Raw genomic sequence first — 14,775 nt, forward strand, 5'->3', positions numbered from 1 at the left:
CCTGCAGAACTCCGACAAGACAATCTGCACAGACCCTAACGTGACGCTTTTCATAGGCAGTTTTTACAAATATGAGTTTTGGCGTGGATTTAAGCACACACATACACACACACACACACACACACACACACACACACACACACACACACACACACTAATAAATCTGAACGTATGCACGCTTTATAAATAAGGGCCCTATATCTCGCAATTGAGTTTACACGCCGCAATTCATCGTTAATTATGAATATCTCACAATTCTGAAAATTGCAAGTTATCTATCTCAAAATTCTGGCTATTTTCTTAGAGTTGCAAGATCATTTCTTTGTGAATTGATATAAAATCAATTATAAGAATGATATCACCTACATTTTTTTTGTTCACAAATATTCTTAAAAAGTTAAATGGACTTAAAAGGGAATTTTTTCAAATGTAGTTCTATTTTTGTACCCCATATGTAATTGTGACTTTTTTATTTCCCATATTTCCTTTTGTTTCAGACTTTTCCTCACGATTCTTTAGAATTGCATACATTATGAGAAACAAGTCAGAATTGTGATATAAAATCAATGGAAAAAAATGATCTCACAATTCAGACTTCAGAATTGAGTTCATATCTTGCTTTTGTGACCTTTTCTCTATAAGTGAAAGAAAAAAAACCCTGAATTGTTAGATATGAACTCAAAAAAATTTAGAAAAAAGAATTGTGAGATAGAAGGTTGCAATCTTTTTTATTATTTTTAATCTTATTATTATTATTATTATTATTTTTTTTTTTTTCCGCTGTGGTGGAAACCAGTTTTCACGATTTTTATTTTGTGGAACACAAAATAATTTAAGGGTTTTATAACCAGACTAAACTGAAGATTGAAGTCATATTATCTCTGAAAAAGTATGTAGTTTTGGTCGAATTATGATGGTCAATTAAAAAAAAAAGAAAAGAAAACAGAAAAAAAGAAAAGAGGAAATGTATGCATGGATGAATAAGATTTATAACATGCATTTAGAAAATATTCAGGCTTACTTGAAGGAAGTTCAGCTTCACTAACTTTACAAACTCTATCAACAGCATGAGGTGGATCAGCTCTTTCAAAAGAGGCACCTGTGGTGTTCTTCTTCTAAATGTTTTGGACTTCAGTTATAGCCATTTGTGGCTATAGAAGTTAAGGCAATATAGCAGTGCTTCTTTTTTCAGTCTTACTACAGGTTGCGTTAAACGTTCTCTCCCATCCAGACCTCAAAGCAAGCTGTGCCTTCAAGTAACTGCTACTTCAATCCTCTTAGCAACAAATCTAACAGAGGTGGAATAAATCTCGTCTTACAGGTAAAGATCATAATAGACAGGGTGCGGAGAAATAGCCTAAATATTAGCATTCCTAGCAGGCGACATTCAAACACACGGAGAAAGACGTCTCACAAGTAATCGTAGTTTATTTACATCTGTAAATATCTCTTGCAGTCTTGAAAGTGCAAGCAGAAGAAATATGCACATGTAATTAAAAATAGCCAACCTTTCGGATTCCGACTGGCATATAAATAAAATGAAAAACATTTCTCCAAAAGCACAAACAGACATGAAAAAAGGAAGGACAGAAATAAGATGAGGTTATTTACATATGAGGCGCCCAAATGTGTAGAAAAACTGCATGTTAATGGTGTTTTGCGGGGAGCATGAATGCAGAATGTCTGTGAAATTGATCCCCATCTGTTGTCGCGTGTATGATGTTGTTGCTCTCAGGAACTCTGGCCCTTTTTGTAATGGATTCCTGGTTTGGGGGACGTCCCCCTCCTCCCTCCCACCAAACAGCTAGTTTAGCTGTCTGTCTCATTGACATCTGATGCTGGAGTTTGACGGCGCCTGTTGGTTTCGGTGTCTTCCCGCTGAGTCTGTGGTATTAAAAAAGTTTCCAGTCGACAGTGTTTTCCAACTCCCCGCTGTAATAAATACAAAAAAGGAAGACAAGCACTAAGATGTGATAGTGGAGGAAAAAAAGAGATGCGTAAAGGAGGGGGCTGAAATGAGAAGAGCTTGCTGGATCTCCTTCAATACTCGCATGTGGTTTTATTCTTTCCCAACTGTCTTTAAGGCTAAAACTCAATATAAAGTACGTTTTGTCGAAATTCAAGGACAACTAATACAGCAAACAACCAAAAACACTGCCAGAAGTCAATATATCATGGTAAATTTTTACAGAAGCTATAACCCAAATGGACTAAATGGTCTCTGGTATCTTTCAACTTTTATTGCACCAATTACCACTCAGAGAGAGTGAAATCGATCCAGAGATTTTCTAAACAGGGAACCTGAACTTCTCTATGGTCCAGAATGAGTATTATCTGACTTTCATGATGTATTAGTCTCCTTATGCACTCACTGATCCAAATCACTGCATTCACTGAACCGCAAAGCCATGTAGATCAATCTCACAAACCCTGTCAAGAACTATATATACAACCCATATATACATCCCAAGAAGTTGGAACATTTTATAAATGCAAGAAAATCAAGAATTTGTGATTTGTTCATTCTCTTTAACTTTCATTAAATTGACAAAATGTACAAAGAAAATATTTCTATAGTTTTCACTGACCAATGTAAATGTATTTTGTAAATATGAACAAATTTTGATTTTCATGTTTCATTGAACACATTCCAAAAAAGTTGGGACGAGGCATGTTTACGGTCACATCAACCTTCCTTTTAATTACAATGTTTCATTGTTTGGCAAGCAAAATTTTTGTCCAGTCTCACTTGATACAAGATCTCAGAAGCTCAGCAGTCTGTGATCGTTGTTGTCTGATTCTCCTTTTCATAACTGGTCAAACAGTTTCAAAAGGACTCAGAGCTGGACTGCAGGCAGGCCAGTCTAGCACATTCACTCTGAGTCTACGAAACCATGCTATTGTAGCACATGAGGGATGAGACCTGGCATTGTCTTGATCTCATAACCATAGGCTTTCCATGAAAGATATCATCTTGATGTCAGTATATATCTCTGTACATCGCTGCATAGACTTGATGTATAGCTTTCTCCTAGAGTAACAGATATTCAAGTTGCATTTCTTGATGCAGCAGCAAACTGTGGTAAATGACAGTGGTTTTCTGAAGTACTCTTTAGCCCATGTGGCTATATTTAGCACCGCAGCATGATAGTTTCTTATGCAATGCCATATGAGGGCTCAAAGGTCAAGCACATTCAGGTTTCCTGCCTTGCCCTACATGTACTCTATACTTTCTCTGGATTCCCTGAATCTTTTCACAATATTATGTATGGTACTTGGTGAAAGACCTAAATTCTTTGCAATTTTGCATTGCGAAATGTGATTTTTGATTTGTTTGACATTTCTCTAGTGAAATTTGGCACAAAGTGATGCCCATGATCCAGCTTTGCTTGCAAAGACTGCTCCTTTTATACCAAAACATGATACCTTGACCTATTACCAGTTCACCTGCTTATTGTAAACTGTTTCAAAACAGTTTAACGTGGATATTCTATAACCTTTACACTTTTATTTTGCCTCTGTCCCAACTTTTTTGGAATGTGTTGCAGCCATCAAAAACAAAATTTGTTCATGTTTACAAAATACATTTACGTTGATCAGTGAAAACTTTAGAAATCTTTTCTTTGTACATTTTGTCAATTAAATAAAAGTTACTTGTACTAACACAAAAAAAAAAAAAAAAAAAAAAAAAAAAAAATAACACACACAAAATGACAAATAAAATATATATATTAGTGCTGTCAAATGATTAATTACAATTAATCACATCCAAAATAAACGTTTTTGTTTACATATATATATGTGTACTGTGCATAATTATTATATAAATACACAGACATATACATATTTACATGTATATTTATATTCTTATATTTTATATTATATATATTTAATACAAAAACATAACATATTTTTCTTAAATATATACATGCATGTGTTTGTTTTTATATATACTAGTGCTGTCAAACGATAAATCGCATCCAAAATAAAAGTTTTTGTTTACATAATGTGTGTGTACTGTGTATATTTATTATGTATATATAAATACACACACATACAATATATATTTTGAATATTTACAGGTATATATATATATATATAAACATAACATATTTTTCTTAGATATATACATGCATGTGTGTGTATTTATATATACACCATAAATATACACAGTACACACGTTATGAAAAACAATAACTTTTATTTTGGATGCGATTAATCGCGATTAATCGTTTGACAGCATATATATATATATATATATATATATATATATATAATATTTTGAATTAGCTTTCATTGTCATATATTCTGTTTTAATTTTAATTTAAAAGTTTTACTGACTTTGTGTTGCTGTCATTTTTTATTTTAATTTTATTAATTTTTATTTCAGTTTTAGTTATTTTACTGCTTTAAGTCAAACTAAATGCAAATGAGAAATGTTGACTTGGCAATTAGCTGAAATTAGATGAATTTTAATAATAAGGTATATTAAATTTCAAATAATAATAATAATAATAATAATAATAATAATAATAATATATATATATATATATATATATATATATATATATATATATATATATATATATATATATATATATATATATTTTTTTGCTCAGCAGAAAAAACTCTAAACTATTTTTTTTAACACAATACATGTCATTAATATTTAATGTAGGTGGAATATTTGCTTGTCATGAAAGTAATGCAAAAATGCAAAAAATCCTAAACATGGCCTTTTCTTTCCTTCTTCTTGTGATTCTTCAGTGAAATATGACCTGGGTGTTTTTTCGTGAGATTCAGCCACAACAGCCAACGTAAAGTAACTCTGAAAGCCTCTTAATGCAGATAATTTCACAGAGGGCAGTGTGACCGATCGCTAATTTGTGCTCAGTGTGATGTTAACTTTTGTTTGGCCTTTCAAGGCAACTGCAGTTGGTAGAATAGGAGGAGGGTGGAAGTTACTGGTGGCGATAAGATTGTGGTCAGGCAGATTAGTCAGATAAACAGAGCGGTGATCCACAAACAACACACAGCAGGATCAGGTGGAAACCACCATCAGATTCCACATTGTCCTGTGTCTTATGTGGCCAAACATATGGCAATGTTTATACTGAAACAGCAGAAGTTGAGCTGCTTCACCTTGAAAACAGATTAGTAAGAATAACCACAGCTCTTTCACTTCATTTTGATAAACTTTATGCTCATAGGTCACAGACGGGGAGGGCGCTGTATGTCAAACTCGCTCAGACCACCAAAGATGGACTTGATAAAGCAATGTTAACATAATTACTCCAATCAGAACGAAACTGCTATTACAAGACATATTTGACCGCTGGAGAATTTACAAAAATGTGTTTTGAACACTTCATCTGGAATCTGGATTAACATTGTCTGGTGTTTTCTTGCCAGTCAATTTAGAAACATATACAAGACACATGCCAATACTGTGAATCTGACTAGAATGTTTTAGTTTTAGTTTTTCGTTTAGAGGTTTTTAGTTTGAGATTATTACATTTAATTTTTGTTTTTGTAAAAGTGATATATATATATTTGAGCAAACATATAAACAAAACATTTAGATTTATTTTGAACATTATATACTACCATTCAAGAGTCTGGGGTCAAAAAGATTTTTATTTAATACTTTTATTCAGCAAGGATGTGTTAGATTGATTAAAAGTGACAGTAAAGACATTTCTAATGTTACAAAAGATTTTGTATTTCAAATAGATACTTTTAAAATAATTGTCCTGAACTTTCTATTCATCAATAGAACCCTGAAAAGCTATCACAAAAATATGAAGCTGAAGGAGCACACCTGATTTCATCAAAAAAACATTTCTTGTTCAGCAAATCAGCATATTAGAATGATTTCTGAAGGATCATGTGACCCTGAAGACTGGAGTACTGATGCAAAAAATTCAGCATTGCATCACAAGAATAAATTACATTTTAAAATATATTCAAATAGAAATCTTTTTTTTTCATTATTGTAAAAATATTTCACAATATTAGTGTGTTTACTGTATTTTTGATCCAATAAATTCAGCCTTTGTGAGCTTAGGAGTCTTCTCTAAGAAAAATATTGACAACCCCACATCTTTGAATGGTAGTATATATATGTATATGTATATAGTTGCATGATTTAAGTTACCTTTTTGTGAGATGTTTAGCTTGAAAAGTTAGCTTTTTATTAGAAAAACATCCCTCGCCAGTCCAAAAACAAAGTCCTCACCAGTCAAGAAACTCCCAAAAATGTCCCGCTGTCTTGCTTAATGGATCTTTAGAGAAGTGCTAAATTCAATTGAAGTGAATGAATTGCCCTGTAAAACCAGATTTAGTGGTTTGTACTCACTAACTTCATTTTTACAATCTGTTTTCTGCTTGAAGAGCAATCTTGATTAGATCTTCAAACTCAAACTTGTAAACTTGTAAAACATCTCATGGTTTGAATTATCACTGTTCTCCAAGAATCCATTGTCCCAGCTTTGAGTTCTTGCCTTTTATTGAAGAATGGAACCCATTTCAGATATGTGATTGTTTTCCTGAAGAGAGAAGAGACAATAAATCATTTTTAAGAGCCTGTTAACTTGAACATTCATATGGTACGATGTGTGAGTGTTTGAGGATTTATAAACTGATATGTCAAGTTGTTTTTAAGAACATTTTCCCTACTCTCATAGTCTCTTGTCTTCTGACCTTACAATAGCATTTCCATTTCTCATATAAATGCCTTCCCACCTCTATCCATACATCTCTTACCATGTCTTCGTCGCACTCCTCGCGTGTGTGCTCCTCTCCGTCCTCCACATCACTGTGCTGCAGTTCCTCTGACTCTGAGCCCGACTCGTCCTGAGACATCTCGCTCTGCATTTCCTCTGCCTTCTGCAACTCTGCACACAGACAAACGTTTACGTACATTTACATGCACTACATAAACAATTAAGCTATATGGGAAAGTGTGTTGCTGTAACTTGTCATCAGACTTTTAAACCCTGTAATACCTGACACATAAAATAATAGCCTTAAAATTGTCTGTCCATTTCCAATTCTTCTTCTTCTGACATTTGATTATTCTAGTTAACTTAGTTTACTTGCTAAAAAAAGTAGATAAATATCGATCCGAGGGCAGTTACTGAAGTAACTGTCTCTATTTCCACTGCTTAAATATGTCAGCATGCATTAGGGATTTTCTATTTTCTATTCTCGAACCACGGGCCAAATTGAATTCTCACATCCTAAACAACCAAGACACCTCTGCAGGGACACGTTTCAAGAGCAGACATGTGAAAAAACATTGCCATGGTAAAGAAAAACTTGGAGCGCACTTTTATTTACGCATCAGCCAAGTTGAAAAGTTATGAGAAGAGTAAGTGCTAGTCGACTCTCCTCCCCACGAGGGCTTTAAAAGCATCTCATCCTCAACAGTCAGCAACACTTGCATACATGCACAGAAATGTGCTTCGCTCTGGGGGGACATCATCATTGATTAGCCACAAACCATTAGCCACATCACAACAATTCCTAGACAGAAGATGAAGGAGAATGAAGCGGGTTTCCGTGTCTAAATAAACACGGGAGGCATGTTGCGTTCTGTAGTAATGCTTGTCAAATTGACCGCTGATGTGAAACAGAGGGACATATCTGCAAAGCTGGATTGGAGCCATTGAGCTGTAAAAGTGTTCAACCGTGAATGGCTCGTGTGACAGCGGCGGTGCTGCGCTGAGTCAGCGCTTTGCACGGAGAGTAAACTGCTTGCTGCAGTTTTCAAATGATTAAAAAATCCCTTTGAAAGCTTTTCTCAAAAAATAATTACTGAGAGGAAGGTATAACAGGCATATTTTGATGAAATCGTTTCTAATAGAATACAACCCTGATTTATCACCAAACAACCAGGCTTGTATAGTACAGAATAATACAGTATTGTGTGCATACCGTTTATATGCATTACTGTTCAAATGTTTGGAGTCAGTTTATTCATGAAGTATGCATTCAATTTATTAAAACTTTTACATTGTTACAAAAGATTTCCATTAAAGTAAATGCTGTTCCTTTGCACCCTGAAACAAATGTATCATGGATTTTAACAAAAATATTACTCAGCACAACTAAAATATAAAACAATATTATATAAAAGTATAAAATATAAATTATACTTTTCTGCAACACTATTGTAATCCACTGTATATATCAAAGTATTATGGTATTGTCCAGAGTTGTTATCATTAACTAAAACGAAAGATAAAAAAAAAATTTGCTTAATATTTTTGAAACAAATACTTTTTTTATTTTGGATTCTTTGATGAAAAGAAACTTGAAAAGAATGGCATTTATTTGAAATAGAAATATTTTGTATCATTATAAATGTTTTACTTTTGCTCAATTTAATGCAATCTCGCTAAATAAATGCATTAATTTCATTAGCCAAAAAATCTTACTGACCCCAAACGTTGGAAGGGTATTGTATGTTTGTGTGTATGGCAGATACATAGATATATGACACATAAGATCACACCTGTGGCACAGTATTTGTCCTCTGTGATCTGGTCAAGACGTCCCAGCAGCGCGTCGATGTTGGACTTGATCTGCGTCAATTCTGATTTGATAGCCTGCAGCTCGGTTGATTTCACTGCTCGCACGTACACACAAGGTTTACAAAAGAACACAATGTTTTAGATGAATAAATCAGGTTTATATATTGGCATAAAATAAAAAAAAAAATTAAAAAAAAAAACAGAAATATAAGCAAGGCACATTGGTTGTGGATCTATAATGGAGCACTCCCCAAGACAAAAGGTTCCTCTGCTGCAGTATTGCAAACATCCTAAATCCTAAACCTGGCATGTTAATCTGTCAAATGGCCCAAAGGCCAGTTCAAGAGTTCAAGCGGTCCATAAATCATCTCAGCGCACTGAATCTGAAGAAGATCTTAAAATGTCACGCAACAGAATCAGGCTACAACTCTGGACATTTCTTAACTATCTTAAAGATCTTTTGATGTTTCAGCATTCAACATACAGTATCTGTAGGTCAGTAACACGGAAACATCAAGAAAACTGATGCAAAATAGAAACTGAACTTACACTTGTGTTTGACAGAACTGTTGGGAAGGATGGTGGATCTGGTCAGGAGTTTGACAGGTAATGACTTCACCCTGCGGACGACCGGCACTGCCACACGGGGGCGCTTTACTGGAACCGCTCTGGGCACTGGAGATACTCTGCCACGGTACTCAAACAGTCTGGAGGCAGAAAGAGAATATGAAGAAACTAACTGCTTCATGCAACCACATGACTTCAATCAGTGAGTTTATTGGTAATGCTCAGGAAACTTCAGTGTTTGTGACTTTTCATTTAATGTGTTATTTTTTCCCCCAAATCAATTCACTCATTTTTCCATCTCAGGCCCAACGTAAACACCAAAACTACTCCAAGACCACCACAGGGCTGCGTTTTAGAATCAGAAAGAGCTTTATTGCCAATACACATACTAATAATAAAAAAAGAAGAAAAAAATTATAAAATAAATAATTCTAAAAAATACAATAAGTGAGTAAAAAATTTACATATATAAAAATATATAAAAACACAATATACAAAATAAACAATTGCCTTGTCCAAATACCCACACTTGTGTGCATTAGGAAGTAAGTGCGCAAGACTGTGCCAGGTCTTAAAAATGCCAAAGCGCAGTGCCCTTAATGCACACTAAATCCATACTATCTCAAATACCACTCTGGAGCACTATTTGAGGTTTAGTGTATCCCATCATGCATCATGTTTGGGAATAAATCGTAAGATTTTTGCTGAGATCTCACAAAAGCTCATGGAAACCTTATTAATGTACATTAAATATTAAGATAATAATTAGATAGGGCCTATTATTACAAATAATTTGGTAGAAAAACAAAGTGTTGCACGTTTTATTGGTGCATAGATGAGTAGTGGTGATATTTATTTCATACAACATTTGCAACTGCCTTTCATACTTAATTAGAAGCATCACAAATTAAATTGTGTCATGTTATAGGGACTACTGAACAGACATTTAGAAGCTGATTATACAATGCACAGAATTTAAAACAAAATAAAGCTATGTAGACACTTGCATTTTTACAACACTGTAAATGTGTCCCATCAGGTCTACACACACTCGTGGTCTTCATCCTCACTTGAACATTTGAGCCAAATACAGGAATATAAGTAGTCAAGTGGTCAAGTGCAAAGACCGCAAGTGTGGGTATTTGGTCAAGGGCAGAATATGTATGTACTGTATATATGCAAATGCAAGGGACATGCAAATATGCAAATGCAAGTTTCTCTGCAATATTCAGAATAGCGGTCAACATATGTTAGTTTTTTAATAATGTATTCTATGACCACCAATCCAACATAAGCGAGCATGTCAGAAATATAAAACCATGATGTTAAAAAACAAATTCTAAAGATTCTGCATGTTTACAGAATTTTAGAAAGTTATAATAACTTTAGAAAATAATAATAATTAATAATATATTTTATAATAAAATAAAAATAATTATAATACTATAAAATTAATACTTCCATAATTTTACATACTTTAAATTTTAATACTTTCTTCAAAACACTTGTTATGCATTATCATTTACTAAAACTAAAGCTATAATTATAGAAAAAAAATTCAATAATTGAGATAAATATGAAATAAAATAAAATATTAGAGGAAAAACTTAAATGCAACTTATAAATATTGTACATTTTAATTACTAAAATTACTAAAAGTAAAACAAATATAAAGCGTATCAGAAATATAAAAAAATCAAAAGAAACGAGAAAATGAAAACTTAAAATATTAACAAAAGCTAATTCAAAATCTAAATAAGTACTGCAAAAGTACATAAATAACACTGTTATTATCTCCTTTTTTTTTGATACAATCATCTTTTTGTAAGGTCATTTGCTTGGTAAACCCTCGGATGGATTTTGCCTATCAGTTATAGAAGTGTGTTCATGTGTTGTTGGGGAAAACATGAGTAAAGTGCGATCTTTGAGACATCTTATGATCAGAGCATACCTGCTTTCCATCCATCATACATCAACTCCTCACTAACAGAGCGGGAGATGCGCCTGGTCGACTCAAAAGAGCTCAACCGCTCCAACTCATACCATAAACCGACAGCGTACATCTTTGCATTGTGGCCAAATCAGCTGAAATGAGGCCAGAAGCAAATAGTTTGCAATCCAAGTGGATCTTAGAGCTCTACTGTCAGGGATGAAGGAGGTGATGTGGCATGAATGAAGTGAGAGAAGAAGATACTTTTGCCTTCAAAGAGAAGCATGTCTGCTGCCCAGACAGGAACCTAAAAGCAACCAGCTGGCTTCCCACATGCCATCTACGCGGCTTCACCGACTGATCTGCCATCCTAGAGATCTAAATTATTGGATATGTTTGCTGTAAAATATCGACTGGAGTCAGCATCTCGCTAAGATGGCTGTAAGTCAGGGAGCAGAGATCACAAGAGAGATATCAATAAACATGTCAGCTCATCAAATGGACGGAATATCACTTACATCTGCAAACAAGCACGTCCAGCTGAGTCTCGCAGCAGGGTTTCCATAGCTACCGAAAAGGGACGCCGGCCAACCGCGCACTCACTGAGCCAAAGTTTGCTTAAAGGGTCGTGGAGAGAGTTCTTGTGAAATGCATTTTTTTTTTCATCTGACTTTCTTTCTGCAGCTTACAGCTGTGTGTGTGAGTGTTTTTATGAGAGTTCCTTTAATTCTGCCAAGTTGTGAGAAAATATATTATGACAGGAAGAGCCGTGCTGGAGAGAGAACAGTGTGCCTGACTTCATTATAAGTCACTGTTGGGTTACTGCACTAAAAAACGCTCAATATAAAGCCTGACTGCTGGGTTATAATGAGTTCAGGTCAGTGAATTTCAGCACGAGCCAAAAGTGCTTCTGTACTCAACCAGTATACTATAGGTATTTTTATTTAATAAATGGATTTTATTTATTTAGTGTGACACCTAATGCATGACAACGTTTTTCAGCAAATAGTCTCTTTCCCTTCATCAAAGAATCCTGAAAAAGTTATCACGTTTTTTTGCACTGCATTACAATTATTTTCAACATTGATAATAAGAAATGTTTCTTGAACAGAAAATGATATGAGCAGAATGATTTCTGAAGGATTGTATGACACTGAAGACTAAAGTATTGATGCTGAAAATTCAGCTTTAACATCAAGTCTGATAATATTCATATTGAATGTTAACAATGGCTTCCAGATATATAGTTAAATAGCTATAAATTAGCCATTTTATAATCAGAAATAATGGAAAATTTGCATTTATTACAGGTGGTAAAAAAAAAGGATTGTCCATCATACCCTGCTCTGGAAGGGTGCAAACACAAACAAATGGTGAAACACTGCTTGGCTCGTCAAATTAGAGGACAAGGACTGTATACTGGCATTATACCTGGACTGTGAATGTAATATAATCTGGATGTGACTTCAGTGCATTTCCTGTATTTCAATAAAATCATTTGTGCAAAATCATGGACTCACCTGTCATAGAAGTCATCTCTGTAGTAATCATAGTCAAAATCATAACCGCTGCAGGGATTAAACACAAAAAGTCATTATTTTAAATATAGGTGATTCACAGGATTTTCAAAAAACAAACAAACAAACAAACAAACAAACAAACAAACAAACAAACAGTCAGTTTCATCTTAGATACTGGTAAGTTTTTGCTAGAAAAAAAGCAATTGAGCCTTTGCATCTTTATTGAAAAAACAAACAAAAAACCACTACATGTCACACTATACAGGGCAAGTTGTCAGTGCAAACATGCAATTTGGATGACATACTTTGATTTGAAATGCCAAAATTAATATAAAAAGTTATGGGTTGGTAAACTTTTTAAGTTTTAACTTTTTCATTCTCAGCATCTTTAGTCCAGTCTTCATTGTCACATGATCCTTCAGAAATCATTCTAATATGCTGATCTGCTGCTCCAGAAACATTTCTCATTATGATAAATGTTGAAAACAGTTGTGTTGAATGGTTTTGTAGAAACCATGATTTTTGTTAATGACTCTTTGATGAAAAGAAAGTTCAAAAGAACCGCATTTCTTTGAAATAGATTTTTTGTAATAATATAATAAATGTCTTTTTTAATGCATCCTTGCTGAGAATTACTGACCCCAAAACTTTTGAATGGTAGTGTATTAAATACACAATATTCAAAAGCCTTTCTTAGCAATATTTAAGCAGTGAAACTATTCTAAAACATGAAAAACGAAAAGTTAACAGAAAAATATCAAACCACTGTTTTGGTCAAAACAGACTCGTGTTACACATGTGACAACTTACCCTGGTCTCTCCTATACAGTAAATAAATGTGTTGCAAGCTAAATATGTTGTTGAGTTGGTTAATAATAATACACTCTACTCTCGTTCTGCAATCACCTGTATAATGTCCCTGCAGTTCTCTTTAGTCCTTTAGGCCTGTTGGGTTTGGGTTCACCTGCCATGTTAATGTCTGTTAACAGAAGCGGAAAACTAAAGTTTCATTTTATAAAAAGCAGATTTAAAAAAAAGTGCACAGAGTAATTACATGACATACGTATTATATACAATGACAGATGGAAGAAGCCTTTCAAAGTGACATCTGCAGCTCTTTAATAATTGTACGTTACCGGGTGCACTTGAGGCTGTTATCTAATGACTCTGCAATTATCACTGTGCACTGACATTACGGACACTTGTCGTTAAGTGGGAATGCTCTGATTTGCATAACCACATTCTCGACAAGTCCACCAGAGGGCACTCGACACCCATGCAACGATCTGGCATCTGTGCTCTTTCCCAGCACACTCCAGCCTCCAGAGTCTCCTCTGCTACAACTTCGTGACAGGAGTAGAAGCAGAAAGAGAATAATGGACAGCCGTGAGGCAATGGAAGACGATTTCATATTTCCAACACTCAAGGTGAGTTTTGAGACAGCGAGAGGTGCCAGGGTTTGAGGGAGAGCTGTCAGCTGTGATGATTTCCTGACCGTATGGCAGTATGGTGAGTGACAGGTCACCGGGGCTGTCAAGTGAAAGCCAAAGGCTCCATAGAGCAAGAAACACCAGCTAATCTGAAACACGTATGTCATCAAGCAGCTGTGGAGGGCTGGAGGGCAAACGAGAGGTAATAGTGAGTACAGGCCGTTTGTATTAGACAGAGATCGAACTGAATCGAGGAGAGATAGAGATATAAAAGGTGGAAGCGAGCAAATGAACAACTGTCTGATGTCCTCAGTGTGACACGAACACCTGCCGCTGACACACCTGTCCTGCTCCTCGTTTATCTGAGGGGGGGCGGGGCATCAGCAGTCGGTTGCCCGGATACCAGCACAGCTGAGGAACCAATCAGTGTCTAGAGGTCACCTCGTAGAGGACGCACCATTACTGGCTGGTATGATGAGGATTAAAACAACTCGATAGCTGAAATAGCGCGGTGATCATGCGACCCCACATTGACTGACTGTAATTCACTTGAAGTGGCACACGCTTAAGACGTACATATATAGATTTCAAGGAACCTAGCTAGTGTGTCCTCTAGGGTATGATAGCAATTGTTTCTTGAGTTTCTCTGAACACTAAGGCTGTGTTTAGAATAATATACTACAATATCCCTCTTGCTATTTCCAGTAAAATAGCATGCATATGTATTCTGTACTGCAAAATGTGAAGTGCATACCACAAAGCATATGCCACAGAAAAATATATGGCATAAT

The 14,775-nt window shown here is 34.9% G+C and overlaps 1 protein-coding gene across 3 annotated transcripts in view; it reads right to left on the minus strand.

Annotated features, from left to right (window-relative positions):
* Nucleotides 1-891: 891 nt before the first annotated feature.
* The window catches only part of LOC109091666 (RNA-binding protein Raly-like), a 74,024-nt gene continuing 60,140 nt past the window's right edge, over nt 892-14,775 (minus strand). For 2 of the 3 annotated variants that reach the window (XM_042726516.1, XM_042726517.1), the window contains 7 exons: nt 13,461-13,533; nt 12,555-12,602; nt 9,087-9,244; nt 8,519-8,632; nt 6,766-6,896; nt 6,504-6,548; nt 892-1,932 (listed from right to left, as the gene is read on the minus strand). In XM_042726516.1, the coding sequence (XP_042582450.1) occupies nt 6,507-6,548; nt 6,766-6,896; nt 8,519-8,632; nt 9,087-9,244; nt 12,555-12,602; nt 13,461-13,533 (566 nt within the window). In that variant the 3' untranslated portion in view covers nt 892-1,932; nt 6,504-6,506. The remainder of the gene's footprint in view (nt 1,933-6,503; nt 6,549-6,765; nt 6,897-8,518; nt 8,633-9,086; nt 9,245-12,554; nt 12,603-13,460; nt 13,534-14,775) is intronic. The other variant, XM_042726515.1, reaches the window with a different exon arrangement.

The sequence above is a fragment of the Cyprinus carpio genome, chromosome B6, assembly GCF_018340385.1.
Source record: "Cyprinus carpio isolate SPL01 chromosome B6, ASM1834038v1, whole genome shotgun sequence".
In the NCBI taxonomy this organism is placed as follows: domain Eukaryota; kingdom Metazoa; phylum Chordata; class Actinopteri; order Cypriniformes; family Cyprinidae; genus Cyprinus; species Cyprinus carpio.